The sequence below is a fragment of the Syngnathus floridae genome, chromosome 13, assembly GCF_059516105.1.
Source record: "Syngnathus floridae isolate MCC-2025c chromosome 13, RoL_Sflo_1.0, whole genome shotgun sequence".
Taxonomy (NCBI): Eukaryota; Metazoa; Chordata; class Actinopteri; order Syngnathiformes; family Syngnathidae; genus Syngnathus; species Syngnathus floridae.
In genome coordinates, this window is record NC_142425.1 from 7,737,987 (window position 1) to 7,757,651 (window position 19,665).

General features: G+C 40.9%; 2 protein-coding genes across 2 annotated transcripts in view; one reads left to right on the top strand and one right to left on the bottom strand.

Moving 5' to 3' along the window:
• p3h2 (prolyl 3-hydroxylase 2) overlaps nt 1-15,971 on the top strand; it is a 30,770-nt gene extending 14,799 nt beyond the window's left edge. The window contains exons 2-15 of the mRNA XM_088394162.1: nt 6,073-6,225; nt 7,096-7,285; nt 9,160-9,291; nt 10,229-10,356; nt 12,265-12,354; nt 12,693-12,733; nt 13,091-13,182; nt 13,258-13,385; nt 13,581-13,676; nt 13,771-13,921; nt 14,116-14,233; nt 14,376-14,451; nt 14,711-14,851; nt 14,999-15,971. Coding sequence (XP_088250288.1) covers nt 6,073-6,225; nt 7,096-7,285; nt 9,160-9,291; nt 10,229-10,356; nt 12,265-12,354; nt 12,693-12,733; nt 13,091-13,182; nt 13,258-13,385; nt 13,581-13,676; nt 13,771-13,921; nt 14,116-14,233; nt 14,376-14,451; nt 14,711-14,851; nt 14,999-15,091 — 1,629 coding nt within the window. The 3' untranslated portion in view covers nt 15,092-15,971. The remainder of the gene's footprint in view (nt 1-6,072; nt 6,226-7,095; nt 7,286-9,159; nt 9,292-10,228; nt 10,357-12,264; nt 12,355-12,692; nt 12,734-13,090; nt 13,183-13,257; nt 13,386-13,580; nt 13,677-13,770; nt 13,922-14,115; nt 14,234-14,375; nt 14,452-14,710; nt 14,852-14,998) is intronic.
• ccdc181 (coiled-coil domain containing 181) lies at nt 15,754-19,527 on the bottom strand. The gene is made up of 6 exons (XM_088394163.1): nt 19,334-19,527; nt 18,536-18,640; nt 17,236-18,060; nt 16,972-17,118; nt 16,712-16,869; nt 15,754-16,647 (listed from the first exon to the last, which is right to left on the bottom strand). The coding sequence occupies exons 1-6, from the start codon at nt 19,334-19,336 to the stop codon at nt 16,476-16,478; spliced, it is 1,410 nt and encodes a 469-aa protein (XP_088250289.1). The 5' UTR covers nt 19,337-19,527; the 3' UTR covers nt 15,754-16,475.
• Nucleotides 19,528-19,665: the final 138 nt, after the last annotated feature.

Consider the following 19,665-nt stretch of genomic DNA (forward strand, 5'->3'; position numbering starts at 1 on the left):
ATATTTATTTAGTTTGAGCAAAGGGTGGAAAAAATGTGAATTACCCTCAATGTCAAACTTTTCTTTATGTTTAGATCAATAGAAGTTCCTGTTTGCAAATATTTGCGGGTTTTCATGCGTGGGCTCCAGTATAGACCTTTGACAAACACATTCAAGGTGAGAAAGACAAAAAACAACTGTGTGTGTCGTACTATTTTCATTTCCAGTCCAGGAACAGACACCTTTATGCGAAAGGAAACAGTTGTAGACCAGCAAATAGTCGCGTGAAAATAAGACGCCAGGCTAACCGATTCTGTTTTTAGTACTTTGGAGAAAAAGAGTGTGGGTTACAATTTTCTAGGAGAGAATGTGAGAAGGGTTGGAGGGGGGGTGGAAGACATTATGGCCTATTTTCCACCCTGTCTGCATTTCTTTAAACATTCACACACCTTTTGGAGGTTTCCAACACAAAGCTGCCCTTTAAGGTTCGCAACCTGGCCAGGAAGCTCAATCAGACATGGTTAAGACTCTGATGCTTGACTAGGGCTACAGTAGCTGATGTGGTGTCAGTTTGCTTTGGGAAAGAGTAACATTTTCTCCCAGAGTGAGAACTCCCTCGCTGTTGAAATGAGCTGTCACTGGAGATGGAAAGGAAGTGGCCATTTCCCCCTACACCAAATGATGTCAGCGACAAGGCAGACATGGGTGAAACAATCGTCTTATTTAAAGAGGCTTGACGCAGATTGGCTCAGAATGGTTGTGAACTAATATTTGGGATCATGTTCAAGTATATTACACGAACAAAAGTATTGACACATTTTTTTCTACTGACCGCTTCAAACTGGTCTTGGAAAAGACTTGAGCCTGTGGGATACTTTTGTCCATTTATCCCAATCATTTGTCAGATGTCCTGGCTCACACTGTCATAGCCCATCTTGAAATTGTTTAATGTGGTTGAGGTCAGGGTTCTTAAGTTCTTACCAAATGCATCCAAGCTTTGATTTATAGTCTTTGCTTTGTACAATGGAGCAGAAGCTTCTCACTAAAAAATATAATCATAAAGTTGTAAAGTATTTAAAATGTATTTTGGTGAAAGTTTGAAAAACACATTTTATTTCCTTTGATTAGTTTCTTACTTTTAAGGTTGGGTACTGTGTATTTGTATAGTTTTGTTATTACAATCAGGCGGGTGCTTTTGGTGTCTTTGTGTAGAAGCTCGTTTAGAAGTTAAGAGTGACTCATCACCTCATCCATCATCATCGTCATTATCATCTTTTCATGGACAGTGAGTCATGAAGGCTCTTCGGCTATACTATTAGGACAGATTGTTCATTCGTGTTTGGCTAATGGTGACTAATTACCATCTAAATTCATTTATAAAGTCCCTCCGGTTTGTTTTGTATCCACCAATAAATTCAATCTCAACATATAGTGCATGCTTTTCATTTTTTTCCCCCTTAATAAAAGCCAGACGTTCTTCCGTCTGTTGTCTGACACATAATTCATTAGACAGCTCGTAGGCTTGTCTGCCAGCCAGGGATTCAAAAGAAGGCTAAACGATTGAACCCACTGATGGAAGGAGCGTGGGCTCGCCATGGCCTTGTGTGTCTTCCCGAGCTCATGAAAGAGGCTTTCTGGTGGCGGCGGCAGCGGTGAGGCCTTTTCCAGAAATTCCTTAGGCATGACCTTATAGGAGGAACACTGTGGTCCAGGGTGGGGACAAGACGTACAGAAAGAGACCACTGTGTGGAGCTGTCAGTGGTAATGGACAGATTAGAGGAAAAGGCGGTGTGATGGGAGGACACGTGGGCTGCGTTCACCCATGACATCACCAACAGGTTTTTTTTTTTCCCCCCACCCCATGTGCATAGAATCTGTTTACTCACGTGGATGGAAGACATATGTTCAAGTTGATATAGCAGTAGAAGAAAAACAACCGGCGTGTTTGGCCTGAGATTAGAAGAGATGTCTACATAATTGGAGTAAATCCAAGAGATGTTAGTAAAGAAAGCATGGATGAAAGCAGTTCAAATGTGCTTTATATTTTCCATTCTTGAAGCAAGGGGTGAAGTGCTCATTGTGTGCATTCAAAATGTGAGACAGTGAAGCATTCAGCAGCCTTTTAGACAAACGTTCCTTTCGTATGACCTTTCATACCCCATACTGCTGCCAAGTATTTGTGCCAAGCATAGCTGCTACTGTACTGCCCTGCAACATTAAACCGCATGAAACCTGAGTTAATTATGTCAAACATTTACGTGTCTTTTCGTTTAAAAAAAAAAAAAAAAAAAAAAAGATCTCAGTCACCAGACAAAATGGGCCTCAGTGGTAGAAACCAAACAAAGACTCCATTCTAATATTGAGTTTCATACAGGTGTGCAATATCATTCAAATTGTGGCTTAAGTATTTTTTACGTTGAGAACTAATGCCTGTCGGACTTGACCCAAATAAAATAGGTTAAAAATTGTTAGACGTAGTAGATGAATTAAAGAGAAGTATTTTTCCCTGTAAAACTAAAAATATGTTTTCCTGGCATAGCAATAGACAAAGGTTTGAACAGGATAATTGATAATGCTAATAATCAGAGCGATGAAAAGGTTTGCACCCATACAATTTGTGGTTTGGGGGTGCCTCCAACCTGCAACTTCAATCGTTTGGTTTTCCACGCCTTGTTGCACGAATTGATAAAGCCTTCTCGGATGAGATGTGAGATATCTTCAAGGACAACCAAAACATTCAATACTTTGCTTTTTGTTGCCTTCTGGTACAAGAAGCTGCTTTAATATTGTACCATATACTGTAATTATCAGTTAAAAAAAAATAACTTAAAAGTCCCTGCCCCCCTTTCACTTTCTAATCATAAATTTCACCTCCTGTTGTCTATAAAAGTTGGAATGTGTGAACTTCAAATACATTTACAGTCAGAGTTCAGCCTCAAGCCATACACTGGTATTATGTTGTTCACATGCCTATTTGGAGGTTAGCACCTGGTGACAATTTTTCCTCATCGAGGCCCTATCAGATTAGAAAATATTAGTATAGCTGCATGAAATCCCTTATAAAAGAGCAAATATTTTTCCCTTTATAACAACCCAAGTAGCTCCAAATGTTTTGTTCAGCTGCTGATTGGTTGGGATTCACTAGCTGTATTTTGTCTGTTTATAAATTGGTTTAAGTGTTTGTTTGCAATGGCATCCTGCTACTTGGGAGCAAAAGTTGCATGCTAAGCTCTCAGTAAATATTTAGTTTTGCTACCAGAGTAATGGTCTAAATAATTTGGTTTCATCCCCTAAATGCTTTTGTCTTACAATGTGTTCAAAAACGGGTGTCTGCATCTGCACTAATAAGCAGGTTTGCTGCTGCAATGTGAACATTCTTCGGTAGAACATTCCTCAAAGGCTGAATCAACCTCCTCTCTGGCCTTATAAACCATCATGAGCCGAGCTCACAGATGTTTTCTGCTATATTGCATATAATATTTCCATAGGATTGTAGATCAGGAGTGTCAAATTCATTTTTGTTGCCGGAAAATTGTAGTTATGATTTCCCTCATGGGGCCAATAGTGACTTAAATAGAAATGGATGGGCCACTCATCACATACACACAACATAATCCAGTACAAAAAAGGTCAACAATGTAAATGTTTTTATTTATTTTATTTTTTTAAAGTGGGATTGTAACAAACATCATTGTAATATCTCACTGTTATTAAAAGAGAAAGCAATTTACAGTCTTGGTATTTTAACAAGAAACATTGAGTTGACACACATTATTTGCCTTTGCGGGCCACATAAAATGATGTGGCGGGCCAGATCTGGCCCCCGGGCCTCATGTTTGAGTTCTACTTAAAAGGTTTGATTTAAATCTAAAACTTATGCTGGTGGCATTTGATTGGCTTGTAGATTATTCCCTTCCAGCAAAAGCACAGGCATTGCGTACATTTTCTGTATCGCTAATCTTTTTCAGGATCAGGGCAGAAGCTGGCGTCTATCCCTGTTGAATCCACCTTGGGCTGATTGCCACTTAGTTACAGTTGCATTGATACCACAGCACCTGCCTGACAGTCAAGATACTGGAATTATTATCATAAAAATAGTCATGAGTTGTTAATAAAAGAACCGGCTGTAGGCCTGCGAGTAATGACTTCTTGGCGTTAAGCAGACCAGTGCTGTGCCAGGAATATGCAAATGTGTTAAGACCTGTCCCAGAATGTCTGAGATACTGTTCAGGACAAAATGTGATATGCTTTAATCTTCACATCTCATTCTGATGTGTTGCATCACATATAAAAGTTATGCTGGTGGCATTTGATTGGCCTGTACAAGTTCTGAACTCTTAATCTGACAGATTCAGAATTTTGCATCCATGGTTTTGGTTGCAATGTGATCATCAGGTCAGTGGTGTTAGTCCAGATGTGTTTGTATAGCTCTGAGTTAAGCGGGAGCACTGTGGAGTTTGGCAGAACACTTATCCCACATCAAGAGTTTGTTTATCATTTGATGCAGGGCGGTCCGGCACTTCTGGCACAGGTTGACCTTTTTGGAGGTGAGCAAACTGAGAACTAAGTGGAACCTCTTGGTACTCCTTTCAAATTTAGGTAAAGGAAAAAAGTATGCTCAAAGTTTTGTTTTCATTTATTTGTGGAATCCTTTGTAACATAAAAATTATTTTCCAATTTAAAAGATCTGCTACTTTTATAACTGTTCTTGTGACGATGTGACATTCCGTTCTACAACCATAAACAAATAGCCAAACGAAATCTCCAGTCTAGCACCATAAGCCTCCAGAATTACTGTCTCTTGAATACCATGCATTCCAAACATAATTTCTGCCCAAAAGTAAGCTCCAATATCAGATTTGCGAATTGGTCCTTAGCCAGGTGGTCTTTGAGGAGTTTAGGAAGAAGAGGTGAGTAACCTCCTCGCTTGTGTCTTCATCACATGTAGGGAAATTATCTCTGTTTTGTCTCCAGGGCTCTGCACAAAACATGTAAACAGATGACTAGATAGTGGTGTTGGGTTATGGAGTCATCAGGCTTGCAGCAACACAGCAAAGGCTTTCTTGAGGTTTAAAGACTGCGAGGAGGAGGCCATCTTATCTGTTTGTCCCGCACATTTGATGGAAGCTCCCTTAAGGCCGGGAATGCAGCTGACACCATCTTAGTCTTGAGCCTCTCAAGGCCGAGCATATCCAACCGAGGTTTTATTTCCCACAGTCATCAATAAGAGTTTGAATGTCTGTGGGGAGAATGTTAAGTACTTTACTCAACTGTCACTCCACATAAATTACAAAGGCCTTTTACTTTTGTACACAAAACTATTAGACTCCTGGGGATTTCTTACCAATGTAGTTTTGAACCAACCTGTTATTTTGATTTGAGCTCAGCTGTCAGATGAGCAGATGAATAGTCAATCTGTTTTAGGTTTGCACCTGTCATCAACTTGAAGGATTTAAACAGATGGAATTAGGTGTCCCTGCAATGGAGCCAAATTGTTAGTGTGCTCAATCATGTCTGCTTCTGTCCATGTGTAATCTTTTATATGATGACAGAATCTAATGTTTTAACATGATTAAAAAAAATAGGTCAAAACTTTTCTTGTTTGTCAATAATTGCAAGTCATTGGAGACAATGTCACAGGGTGGGTCAATGTGTTCCATTGATTTTTATTTGTTGACATTTTTTGGGGTCTAAACCTGGTCCCCATGACTAATATAACTTCAAGCTTGGCACTAGATAAATGTAAATTGTTTAAATTCTTAAGAGATGAAAGATCCCCTGAAGTTCTAAGATTCTAATAAATCTATTCGGATCAGACTGGGTGTCACAGATTTACTCTCTGCTGGGAGCAGATGTTTTGTGCTGTCATAAAAATTTAAGTGTAGGCCTGTTTTACTATTACAATGTGGCGGAAAAAATACATCGTACCATTTTTTTTCAGCGACGGACTAAAACAGGCGCCAAGAAAAATGTTTGTGTTTGTAGTAGAGATGGTCGCCATGTCTGTTTCTCTTTACAGTTTAAAAAAAAGGTGCTGCTCAATGACAACATACTTTTTCATGGAATGACAAACTGTTTTCTGTTTTCCTCTAGCTGAAGCAGCCTGACAAAGCAGCGGCTGCAGCCCATACCTACTTCCAGGCCAATCCAGAACATGTGGAGATGAGTCACAACCTGGAGCAGTACAAAGATCGACAGGGGGTCAAAAAAGAACACTTTGTTGACCGTGAAGCTCGACCTCACCAGGTAATGGAGAAGATAGTTTGATCATTTTTTTCCCCTCCAATCATTATTCATCGGGGAGTATCTATCGTAAACAAAGACCCCTTTATTATGAGTATAGTGATCCCCGAATATTTCCAGTTCAGCATTTGCAAATTTGACTCTTCAGATTTTTTTTCGTGTGTGCGCTCAGGCAAATGAAATAACAATAGTACTTTGGCGCCATGTTGTAGTATCTTGGTGCCAAGGAACTGTTGAATTAAGTTGAGTAGCCTCATTTGGACAAAAGTAGTCCTTTGCCACCATTTTGTGGCACATCTATAGGCAATTAGAAACCCTTTCTTATGGAAAATGGAACACTCTAAAGTGAGTGCAGTGGAAAAGCACGTCGCTACATGTATTTGGTTTGTGGTTGCACATATTGGCTAATTTCACTTATTGCAACACTTGGCTAGCTGTCACTGTGATTCCTGATCATTGTTTTTCTTCTTCATGCTTCACATAAAGAGAAAAGTAGGTGGAGGTATGAAAGGCTCTTTATGTTACTGGCCGTTCAATGACTGGAAAAGTTATGCACACTTGTTGCATTGCTCCACTGAGAATCTTTTAGCCTCTCTTACACCACTGGTTTTTGTTTCTTGTCATATGCTCTACCTCAGCTATAAGCTACTTAAATCTGTCATTCAAACTGGTTTCAATTGCTTTTACTCTCCAACTCACCTTGCCAGTGTAAACAGATCTTCTCTGAGCCATTACATGCTACATTATTGTTTTAAAACAGTGCTTGTTTCTGTCTGTTTTGGCTTACTTCCCCCCAAAACTCTGTTTCTGATCATTTAAAATGGGTAAAAGTGTTTTTATTACGTACAGTTTTTCTGTTTTCTTTCATTGCAGCAATCCTTTAATGGAGCTACGAACTTGTACGAACAAGACGACTACGCGGAGGCCAGCCGTCTCTTCGAGGAGGCGCTCGTGGAGTACTACAAAGCCGACATGGATTGCCGAGCCTTGTGTCAGGGGCCACATGAATTGGAGGGCCACGGTCACCTTGATTACCCTTACAGCCTCTATGAAGTTATTTCAGGTAGCCACCAACGTCTGCACAACATTCAAACTTTTCAAATTAGATTTTGGCCATAGGTTGTTTTATTGTCACGATTTTTGTCTTTAGCAAATAAAAACTCGTATCCTTTTGAAATGGTAAACACACACACACACCTGGGGGGTCTGATTCTGAAATCTTCATCTGCTGAACCATTCTGGATTTCCACTGTCGATAAAATTGAAAAGTGTTTTCCTTCTATGATGTCCTGCAATGAAGACATATTGTGTTTACAGTAGTGGTTTTATGAATTTGTTTGTCCCTTGGAAAGCAATTTCCAAATGAGTCTTTATCTACCATGAAAGCAGTAAAACTTGAGTTGGAACTGAAAGCATTTTCTTTTTTTTTTTTTATCAACCTATCGTGACTGTTCTGTTTGGCCCTAAGCCTGAGTTAGGCTATGTCGTGCTGAAAGAGACCCGGGAGGCTCAGACGAGGCCAAACAACGCTCTTTGTGCTCACTGGGTGATCAAATCTGCCTGGCAGTGGCTTGGCTCTGGATGTCATTTGGCGTCGAGTCAAAGGGCGAAAGACAGTAATGTGATCTCAGTGCTCTGCACAACGCACTCTATTTGCATAATGAAAAATACATTTCAAAGTTTGGAATAATATTGAATTAGAAAATATACACTTCAAGGGCACAGCACTAAAGCACATTCGAATGAGATCCATCGCATTTTGTTAAAAGGCTAAGCAGACTTGGTCATCTTTTGAGTTTGTCTGTGTTTGATTCTCTCAATTTATCGGCCGTTTTGGTTGACAGTGTAAAACACTCCTGCTTACAATACAGCTACAGTTTGAGAGCTATCAAAACACCCTGCTTGTAAAAAATATAATCAGAGCGAAAGGTCGCTGGGTGTTGTTTGTGTTGAGAGCAATCAGTGGAAAAGTTGGTGGCTTGTGTGCAGTAGCGCCTGCTTAATCACTGGCGATCGTTTCTTGTTTTGAATATGAGGCCCGAAACAACAGCTAATTAATGTTGGATAGGCTTTGTTTAACTTATAATCAGATGATTATTTTCAATTCCACTCTTGGAGGAAGACCATGTTTATTTTATGGTGTGATTTTGGATTGTAATATTGTGCAATCTGCTCTCGAAATATTTTTTTATTTTTGTTGTTGTGACTCAGAAAGTGAGGTTCTTAATAATCGCTGCACGTTTTTTGGACACGGCTTCTGAGACTGACCAGACCGCAACAAAGGGGAGGAAATTAGCGTTGCAGATGTGCTGGGGTGATGTCAGTGATCATTCACAACACGGAAGGCAACGGGCCGCTGTGCTGCTTTTCCTCTCAGGTCTTAACCTGAGGAAGTGATATAGTTGCTATCTTCCCAAAAAGGTCAAGAAGCAAGTTTGTCATCACCACACTCAGTAACTCTCTTTGTCAAGACAGGAATCTTATGAAAGTGCAGCTCAAGTGGTGGCCAGTTATGTTTACCTTCACTAAATGTGCTACATGACCGAGTAACTGACTTCCATCCAAGTTGTCTCATTCCCATGCTATTATCTGTTTTACGCTTTTTATCTTCACCTCCCACTCCTCAAACATATCAAATGCCTCCTGGCCAATTACATTGAGGGTGATGACTCTGTTTATCAGAGTATCAAGCTCAGTTTTCCATTGTGAAATGTAAACAAGCAATTAATCATTTTGGGCTTGTGTGTTTTATGAGATGTGCTGACATCACATAGATGATCTCAGCAGTGTTAATGGCTGTGGGGGGAACTTAATTAACCAAAGGACCACCCGGCAGTGTCACTTGCAACTGTGATGGGAACACCATGATATTTGTTGACGTTTTTTTTCTGTTTTTTTCCATTGTCGAGACTGATTCCAATTATTTTGTTATTACAGACCACTTCACTCAGGTACTGCACTGCGAGCATGAGTGCGTCAGAGATCTCGCTACCCGGCCAGGCCGCTTGTCACCTATGGAAAACTACTTGCCACTGCACTATGACTACCTCCAGTTTGCCTACTACAACAGTGAGTTTTTAGCTTTCTCTATACAATAAGGCAATTATTATTGTTGTTGAACTTGCGAAAAAACCCAAGATGCCACATCTGACATCAGTGCGAGAATAAGGTTGACCTTATTAAATTTGGATACACCAGAAAGAGGCTTTCAAGATTTTTTTTTTTTATCCTCCCACACGTACGGTATGTCCCTGAGCCAAATTTAATGGCCTATGTAAATTTGTTTCACCTCTTCTAAAAATATCAAATAGTTTATGAAATGTTTGAAAGGGTTTAATAAAATCACTGTAATGAATTAAAATATATATTTTTTTGTTTTGTAATGCATTCAGTCACGTAAGCAATGAAATCTCTCACACAAGAGTCAAACTGTATCTATAATGTAGGTGCATTACGTGCACCACTTCGTGTGTTTTTTTTTTAGCTTTTTAATTAGCTTATTAAAGCCCAACCTATTAATTACTTGGATAAAGGCAAATTACTTAAGAAGTAACCAAGAGGCTTATTATCATGCCTTTCCACCCCACAGTGGCTCTATGTTTGCCATCACTCGGCAGCCTCTTGTGTTTTCATTCCCTCGGTGAAACCTTCTGCGAGGTTTTTCTGACCGACTGATCTCATATCTCCCGTCTGTTACTGAGGCGAGAAGGCACAACAGCAGATGCACCATGTCAACCCAGACAGGAAGCCTCTGGTTAACCTCGCGCCTTTACAAGCTTGGAAAGAATGTGATTGTGAGCGCACTGATGAGCAGGAGGTGCAAGTCTTTGCGATCTAACGTCAGCGTGACTTGACTCTGCGGTCAAGTGGCCTTTTGTTCACTCCCTCAAGCACTGATGGTTTGGAAATGTCAATCAGCTGGAGTCAACATGGATTTCCTCTCCTATTAATGGGGGATCCAGCATAGATTTTTCCAAAACACTTCTTGCTGTTTCTGTCTTTGCAGTGGGAAAAGTGGAAGAGGCGCTGCAGTGTGCACTCACGTACCTTTTATTCCACGAGGGGGATGAGTTCATGACGGACAATGTTGACTTCTACACAGAGCTGCTGGGATACAGCGGTGCGCCACGAGAGGTCAGATTCTGTTGTGTCATTGTTTGATGGATTCGTGCCTACGCAGTTCAGTTCAGTCATAAACTGTTTTTTTTTTATTTCATAAGAAATACAACTGCATGCACTATAACCAACTGAAGATTTATTTTAAAAAAATATATATATAATAATCCAAACCACTTAGATGCACGACTGTATTAAATTCCAATTCATCTTCTCTACAATGTGCTGCATAACGGAAATGTTAATAATTAATGATTATTTAAAGTCATTGAGTTTTAGCAATGTAGAGCAAAATTACTTGGACCTTTTTTTCCTGGTTGAGTCACACATTTATGACTACTTGTTGCTAGGCAGAATTCCACTGGGCTTTTTTTAATGACAGACAAGGGGCTGCCCTTGGTCTGAGAGCCAGCAGGAATAGGAAGTGATACAGACACACACTTGGGAAATTGCTCCCCTAAAAATATTTTAACTACTGCCAGACATGGAGTTTTTTTATTGCATCACTACTTTGTATTTGATATTGTTTATTATTAAATTTCACAATTAACAAACAGCGCCGTCTGCCGGATCTGGTTAGGCACTGTCTCATTAGTCATAAATGCAGATTTGACAAGTAGGGGTACAAATATGGAAAAAATAGATTAGCTTCAACATGATATGGCAGAGGTTGGCATCCAGTCAGTTTTCCACACAGCTTAACAGCAAAACACCTGCAAACGCTTCCTGTTTTTCTTCAAATCAAACTGCAGACAAATGTTGGCACACAAGCGCTCAGCCATGTGCTTCTTTCCGAACTGAATTAAAGGCTCAGAGCAGTGCTTCAGGTTTTGAATTAAATACAGGTCTGACCATCTGATCTGGGGTGTGGGCATTGAAATCAGATCCTCAGCAGTGGAGAGCCAGACCTCAAAGGAAAAGTGTGGATATGAGGACGAGGGAGATGACAGCAGTCAGGAGTGCATTAGCTGTATTTCTTGGACCGGGTTTGTACTAACCATCTGGCAGTAGTTTCCTTTTTAGATTTTGTTTTTCACAGATTTTTCTTCCAGCTGGAAGAATTTGCCATTTTTGTGTATCAATGAAATTAAGGCACCATATTTCTGGCTCTCAGTAGAGAAGCATCCGATTCCATGTCCTCAACAATTAGAGGCCAAATGTAAGCATAATATACATTCAGCTTTTATTCATTTCACCACTGCTGATTTAAAACTGATGAGCTGCTTCAGTAAGTCAAATTATGTCTCCTTTAAGTCAAAATTATGCAATATCCTTTTCCTAGAAAGCTTGCTTCTATTAGTGTGCATGCATGAGTGCGTACATGGCTTTTATTGTTATATTCTGCAAAGTCCTTCCAGTCCCAAAACCAGAGACCCCCTCTCCAGCCTCAGGGAGGTCCCCTTCAAGGCTGGAGATGTCGATGCCAGGCCTGAGTTGCCTCCCTTTCACATAATGCTGCCTTTCAGGCTTTTACCATTACGGGGAAAGTTAAAGAGTCAAACCCGCAGACGTCTCTAGCAAAATAAAGGAGCTACTTCTATGAAAATTTAAAATAGCTTCAAAGAAAAAGCTTCTGGTTGCCCTTGTTTCATGTTAGTTGCCATGGTTGTTTTAATCAATTTGAGAAAGTTCTCCTTGAGGAGAAAAATATGCCAAACTTATTTGTGAATCTCACAAATGGTATCAGCCGGCCGGCTTCCCTGGTGCAACATGTGTGTGTAAAGAGCAAAAGCAAACAGTCTTCCTCCTTTAAGTCTCCACCCTGTCGCAATCCGCATGAATGAAAAGTCAACATCAGCAGCCGGGGAAGCAGCATGATGCTCTTCTTTCTTACAGGGTGGAAATCCCGTCAGAAAATAGGAATAAAATAAATGCTGACAAGAAAAAGGTTCCCTATAATGACATCACTGATGTGTGTGTCCGCAGGAGGCTGCGAGGTACCTAAGGAGGCACAAACAAGAGCTGGAGCTTCTTCTGATTGGAAGTAAAACCATGGGAGTGAACTTCATTGAAGGGGTATGCAACTGCTTGCAACATCAAACACATGAAAGAAAACTATAGTTATTTGTTTTGGGTGTTCAGAGTTGACATCAAATGCAAAGAGCACGCATATGTGAACGGGCAGGGCTTTTTTTTTTTGTACACAAAGATGTCTGCTGAGTGTCATTAGAAGTCATGCACGTATTATCCCTGCTAGAACTGACTCAGAGTAGGCTGGCAGGTTTCTGGCACGATCAACAGCAATCTTTGCTTTTTTTAAGTGAAAGGCGACACCTGCTGGTCGTTCTAACTTTTAATGAAAAGAAGTTTTTAATCTTATCGTTCTCATAATTAACACTTATTGGTCATTGCAGAATTACTGGAGAAGTTCAGGTGGGAGAGCTGACTCCACCAGGTATTTACTTGTTTACATCTTATTCCATAATGCTTGCTTATGGTCACAATATTAGGTACACCTGCACAATCTAAAAGATGTTACTTGAATGGATGATAGTGACAAATATTTAACCAATAATTGATTAATTTTCTTGTTATAGTACCAGTTACTTGTAAAGTTACATATTTACATATTAGACATTTATTTACATAATATCTTTATTACAAAATATTTAAATTACAGTATATACATATGATAGCTTTATAATAAACAATATTTTTTTATCAATTTTATAAATATTAACATTTAGTTAAAAAATATTAAAAATGTTGATGTGTGATTCAACATAAAATTTAACTTGCGGTTCTTGCGCAGTATTCCCTCTGGCACGGACGGTGAGATGGAGTATGTTCACGTAGCACAGAAGAAGAATGTCAGTGTGGCCCCATCACAGCAACTTCAAGAAGGTCACATTTCTCTTCGCATATTTTCCAGCCTGTAATGATGAGCTTTTGACAAAAACAGCTCGGTGCTATGTGCAGGTGGGTCGTTGTTGCACGACGGTGTGAAGCTGGTGCACAACTCGGCCGACATGAACGGGACTCAGCGAGTGTTGCTGGATGAAGTTTTAAACGAAGATGAATGCTCAGCGCTCCGACAGCTGGCGCAGGTAAGGACTCAAGAACAGGGGCGGAGCTATGTGGTGGCCAGTGGTGGCCCCATGATTAACGCTGGATAATTAGTTCCGTCTTCCTGCCATTTCCACACAGATTTTTGGGTCACAAGCAAAAATATTATGAACTATTTCACTATATGATGTGGGCGGCAAGATGTAAATGGATGTTGGAACTCTGCTGTCTTTTAGACGGTCACACTGGGTGGGGACGGCTACAACGGCAGGCAGTCTCCTCACACCCCCAATGAGAAGTTCGAAGGAGCCACGGTGCTCAAAACCCTGCAGGTATACATAAGGCACTGAGACGCTTTTTCATTTTCCAATTGAAATTCAGCCTTCACCATCATTGGAGAGTTCATTACCGCGTGTCTTCTTTCAGTATGGCCACGAGGGCAGGGTGCCCATGAATAGCGCCCGCCTCTTCTACGACTCCAGCGAGCGAGTAAGAAACATCGTTGCGTCCTACTTCAAGCTCAACTCCACTCTGCACTTTTCTTACACTCACCTGGTGTGCCGCACGGCCATTGAAGGTGAGTCGTTTTCAACATATGAGAAATTGAAAAAATGGTTGCTCTCCAGAAAAGCCTGCTTACAAAGATGCTAATTGGTTCAGAGCTATTTTTAATGGGTTGTAGAAAAAAACATTTGGGTCTCGTCACGATAGTCAATGTCATTTTTAAACCCGAGGAAAGGCTGTACATGTTTTTGCGTCGGATTTTGACAGGTCAGCAGGACCTCAGGAATGACCTGAGCCATCCCATCCATGGTGACAACTGTCTGCTGGACCCCGAGGCCAATGAATGCTGGAAAGAGCCCCCCGCGTACACACATAGGGACTACAGGTTAGTCTTGTCACCACAATGAAATTCTCACTTCAGTACTATAGCTGCTTAAAGTATTTTGGTAACAGTACTAAAACGTTACCATGACTAAGACATCCATTAAAGCAGTGTGTGTGACTCTAGCCTTGTCTGTTTCTTTCAGTGCACTATTATACCTTAATGGAGACTTTGAAGGTGGCGAGTTCATCTTTACGCAGATGGACGCCAAAACAGTTACTGTAAGTTGATTTGCGTTTTCCAAAAATATCCAGGGATATAATACCTGCCTATAAAAAGCCAGAATAAATGACAGCCATTTAAATACATTGTGGGAATTTTTTTTTCTTTTTTTTTTTCCAACACATCCAAAATAAAAAAACAATATAAATCAGTAATAAATATTGTATTGTTTTCCCCCCAAAAATGTTAATTTCATGTTGCAATGTAAGGCAGACATTTTGAGTGTTTTGTCATTGTTTTGTTGCGCCTCCTCTCTAGGCAACAGTGAAGCCCAAGTGTGGCAGGATGGTGGCGTTCTCCTCCGGCGGGGAGAATCCACACGGCGTCAAAGCCGTCACGAATGGGCGAAGGTGTGCTGTGGCTCTGTGGTTCACCTTGGACCCGCACTTCAGGGAAATGGTATGTACATCTTTCTTTTTTGAAATTCTTTTCCTTGTATGTACATGTTCTGCTCAAGAATTTGACATATCCAGAGAGAAAGCTGTTCCGCTTGCTTTGCTTCCTGAAAGGAGACAGACACTGATTGTGCGCTTGTTGTTTATGCAGGAGAGACTGCAGGCAGATGAGGTGATCCAATCCTTGGTCACGCAGTCCGTGTTGACTCAGGACCTCGACATCAACCCCAAAGATGAATTGTAGTTGTAGCCTCCACCTCATCCGTTTGTCGATGACAGTTATTTATTGTGGAATTTATCTTGGAATCAGAAACAGATTTATTTTTGTACTATTGTAATTGCAGATTTGGGAATATTTGTGGGTGTTTTTTTTTTTTTTTGTGAGTCTGCACACCAATTGCTGGAGTGTGTTCTTGCTGTTTGTCTTCTTCTATGTCTCACTGATCTGTGAAAGTGTCAAAGGGGAGATTTTTTTTTTCTGCTCCAGGTTGTTACTTTTGAGTTCAACATATTGGTTTTAAGGAGGAGAAACACTATGTGGAGTACATCATTACATCAAAAGTTACTTACTTATAGGTCGGTAATACTTGACAAGTTGTCGGTACTTCCCATGTCCAAAATAGTTTTGTTTTGTATTATTTCCATGCCAGTAATTGTTGTCCTCAAAGTAGACAGTGCACTGTTTTCTCTTTTAGATTGTTTTAACTAGCACTATTTTAAAGAGATGTGTTTTGAATATTTATAATAATCATGCACTCGGTACTTCTATCTGTCAATTTTGGGGAAATGTATCAGTATTTTATGTCATCTTTTTAATTTATATTTGAAGACGTTGACAGCTGCTGTCTGCGTTTGTTATGGGAAGCTTTTTTGTCGTAAAAGATCAATCTTTCCTGTTTCAAGGAATTTGAGATTTTAGGTTTTTATTGATATACAGGTGATAAGACAGAGTCATGCACTGTAAATTCAATGGGGAGGGGGGGGATTTATCTATTGTCTGTTCTGCAGAGATTCAGAGCTTTAATCCGAACGGGTGAGGTTCTACACTTTTGTTTTCACTGATATTTAATGATGAAATGCACAAAACTGTATGTTTTCGGGACCTAATAAATTATAGACAGTTAGGGTAGATGGTTTTTTTTTTCTCTCACATGCAGAATCACGTTATTGTGCTTGAACACAAACCATAAATTGCTCCGACAGATTGACATACAATATCGTCATTGATGTGTTTGTGAATACAAGATGTCAACATGTCAGCTTTTTAAGATGCACAGCATTGTTGTTTTGTCCAAGTTGAAAATGTAATGCTGAGAGGTCACTGTGGTGAATGTGCTTTGGGAAAATAGCAGAGCAAAACCAGAACGTATGAAAAAAAATCTCCAAGAGAGCAAGAGCATACATTTAAAATGTAAATTGAATTTTCCATGATGAGCCATGTATAATCCTTTTTGTGAACTTCCCAGCAATTTATGTACAAACAAATCTTTTGTAAGACCAAAGTATTGAAATCCATATCATTCATTTTGCTGGAGAGGAAAGACAAGCAGGAAGGTCACACCAAATATACGGGCTCGGATAATAGATCATGAAATATATATTTAAAAAAAAAAAATAAGTATGGTGCTTCAGAAGTGACAGGTCAGCTGATCCGTGAATCGGAACGTATTGGTGTCGCTGGCCGTGCACAGCAGGTCACGCATGCGCCGCGCCCGCCGTTCCTCCAGGACAAACCTGCGCGACCGCTCCCGGGCCGCCCGTTGCTCCGCCTTCTTCTCCGCCCGCTTACGAGTCAGCCACCTGAGTGAATACGTGCAGGTTAAGTGTGTGTCTATGTCTGCGAAAAAGACGGTGATGATCTCACAGTTTGAAGGCACGTTCGCACTCCTCCCGGCTGTGTAAGAAATAACCGCCGTCCTCCTCCAACCTCTTCAGGTGTACCAACTGCCTCTCTCGCTGTTGCTGCTCATGTTTCCTTTGCAGCCACAGCCGGAAGGCATCCTCTGGTTCACTAGAGTCCTTCTGCAGCAAAAAAAACAAATTTTTTAACAAAGTTCTAGCGAGACTTTTAAATTGCTCCTGACCGGGCGTTATTGCGTTTTGTCTCCCTCTTGTGGTGATTACCTGTGAATTCATCCTCTCCATCTCCTGTGCTTTGTGGATTCTCTTCTCCTGCAGCAGCTGCTCTCTCTTCCTCACGAGCCACGCTTTGAAAGCCAGCTCGTTCTCTTGTCTCTTCTGCTCCGCATCCTCCAGCTTCCTCTGCTCGGCCTGACACCATTCAGTACATGAATTCAAATGCACTTTAAATCAATCCTGAAATGTCACGTAAAATTGACAAAGCCAAAAACTTAAGATTTTTGCTATAATTATGATTAGTGTAGTTACCTCTCTGGCCATTTTCTCCTTCCTCTCCTGGACCTTTTGCAGCAGTTCCTTCTGCTGAGGTGAGAGCTTGAACGTGGCCTGGGAGGGTGTCCCATTGGCCGACTGCACCCGCCTCTTAATTCCTCTCCTCTGGACTCCTCTTTGGCTGTGACAGGCCGAGCTGGGCCTTGCCGGAGGTCGGGGTGCCCGTAGGCGATCGGAAGAAGTTCCAGCTGGGGTACGAGGTGCGGGGACGGAAGTAGGACTCTTCCTGGGGTTCCCTATGTGCTCTGGTGCAATTGGAGGAAGGAGGCCTTGATGTTCCACCTCTTTGAGGCTGACAAGGTCAAACCTGCCATCTTTTTCCACAAGGACCCTACCCTCCTTGGGACATTCGTCTCTCTTCCAACCTTGATGCTCCTCTCGAGGAGAGAGTTTCAGCTCAGACAGCCTCCCTGAAACTTCCATCTCCGTGTCGCTGGCCTCTCCGGGGTCATGCTCCAACTGCAGCGGAGGCACCACCAAGGTAACCAGCGTCTCTTTAAACTGAAGCCGCCGTCTCCGGCTCAAATTCGGAGCTTCCTGATCCTGCAGCTCCTTGTTGGCTTGTTGGATTTTCTCCATGATGTACTTCTCCTCATCTGTCCGTTGCAGTGGCGTATGAAAAGCCTTGCTGGGGCCGTCTCCGTCTGGATCGTACTCAAGTGGGTCCATTGGTGAGGGCCACCTTTCTTCATCGTCCGCCTCCTCCCCTGAGTTGCTGGTTTTGTCCTTTGCTTTATGTTTTTTCTCATCCTCAGCCAGTTCTTTGTCAATGTCCGCTTCAATGTCCTCGTAGTCAGGACCCTGTGTGGTGGAAATATGCATGTAGCGCAGGAGTGGGCAAGGTTCTCTGCAACAGCTCCCTTGATTCAATTCATTATCCCAGAACAGGGACCGAAATGAAACAGACTTGGAGTGCAAGCTAAAAAGCGCGCCAATATGCCGGCCATGTTGGAAGGGGCAACATTCCCATTAAATGCAATGTTTGTACCAATGTGGTGGAGTTAGTATAGGTATTGGAAAGCAAGGACATTAGTTTAGCATCTCCGTAACCGCAAAAGAAATTAGTCGTGTCTATCTGTATGGCTGTTTCGTCTCCCAATTATTCTTTTAAATCTGGGTTTCTCTGTATTCAAAATTGTATAACTTTAGTTGTTCCACTGTTTTCCGTTGGCATGGCAGTGATGCAATGTGTGTCAAATGTGCTCATGAATATTGCAGCACAGTGAAAGGAAGCTATTACTGTAGTACAGTATGTCAGCACCTGGGTTTCACTTACTTGCTCTTCACTCCGACTTTCCTCACTGATCAGCCAGTCCAGATCCTTCTCAAAGTCATCCTCATACACCTCCTGAGATTTTGTGCAAACCACCTCACTCATGATCTGCCAGGGAAAGCGATAAGATGCATTTCATTTTTGTATGTATTATCTATTTTAAAACAAAAATCAAATAACCAGTGGTTTTCCTATTTTTAACATCTGCTTCCAAATGAAATATACAATGACCAAAAGACACAAGACTAATACTTATAGGTGTATCTGACATACATGTTAGTAGTTTAAAAAGTTTGAAGATTTGTTTGCAGATTGAAATTTGAAATACATTTTAGAGAAATAAAACCACAACAGAAACCATTGCTAGGCATTATTTTGTAATCATACAGTTTTCTCCAGGATAACATTTTCATTTAATTATTTATTTACCAGGTTTCATTGTTTGGTTTACTACTGCTTAAAAAAAATCTGTTTTTTCTTGGTTAAACAAGCATTGAGTCATCTGTATCTAAAATACAAAACAAATGTTCATTGATTTATATCCTGAGTTAAATTAGTATTAAAATGACACAACATTAATAACGTATTTGACAAACAATTTAACATACCATTATGCTATCTTGATCAGACAATTAACCAGAATTGCTGCAAACAGTATTGAAGCCTGTTTAACATTTTATTTCTAATAGCTTTGCTTCGTTTGAATTCAATGAACAACAGGCTATTAAAAGTTCACCCGTGGGCCTTCTAAGGATTTCACGCGAAATCCAATCAATTCAAAAGAAATGTTTGTCAACTCACCATCGGTTTGTGCGTTAATTGTCCTGAGGAGTGAAAACATGAAACATGCAAACGTGCAGCCTATCCCACCCCACCATGTAAGTGTGTCACATACAGACACTGAGCCTGTCAGTCTGCGGGGCGACACTTGTCAACATAATCTCTTGCCGTCTACAACCCTAAAAGCATTAGCTGTCCCGTCGCCATAGAGACTGACAACATTTACACTCACGCATGCGCACAGACGACAATAATAGCCCACTCGCCTGAGCCGTCTCCGCAAGGAAACCGTCTCTAAATTTGTAATATATGTAGAGTTTGGGGAATTTTATTACTTGTAATGTATGTAGACT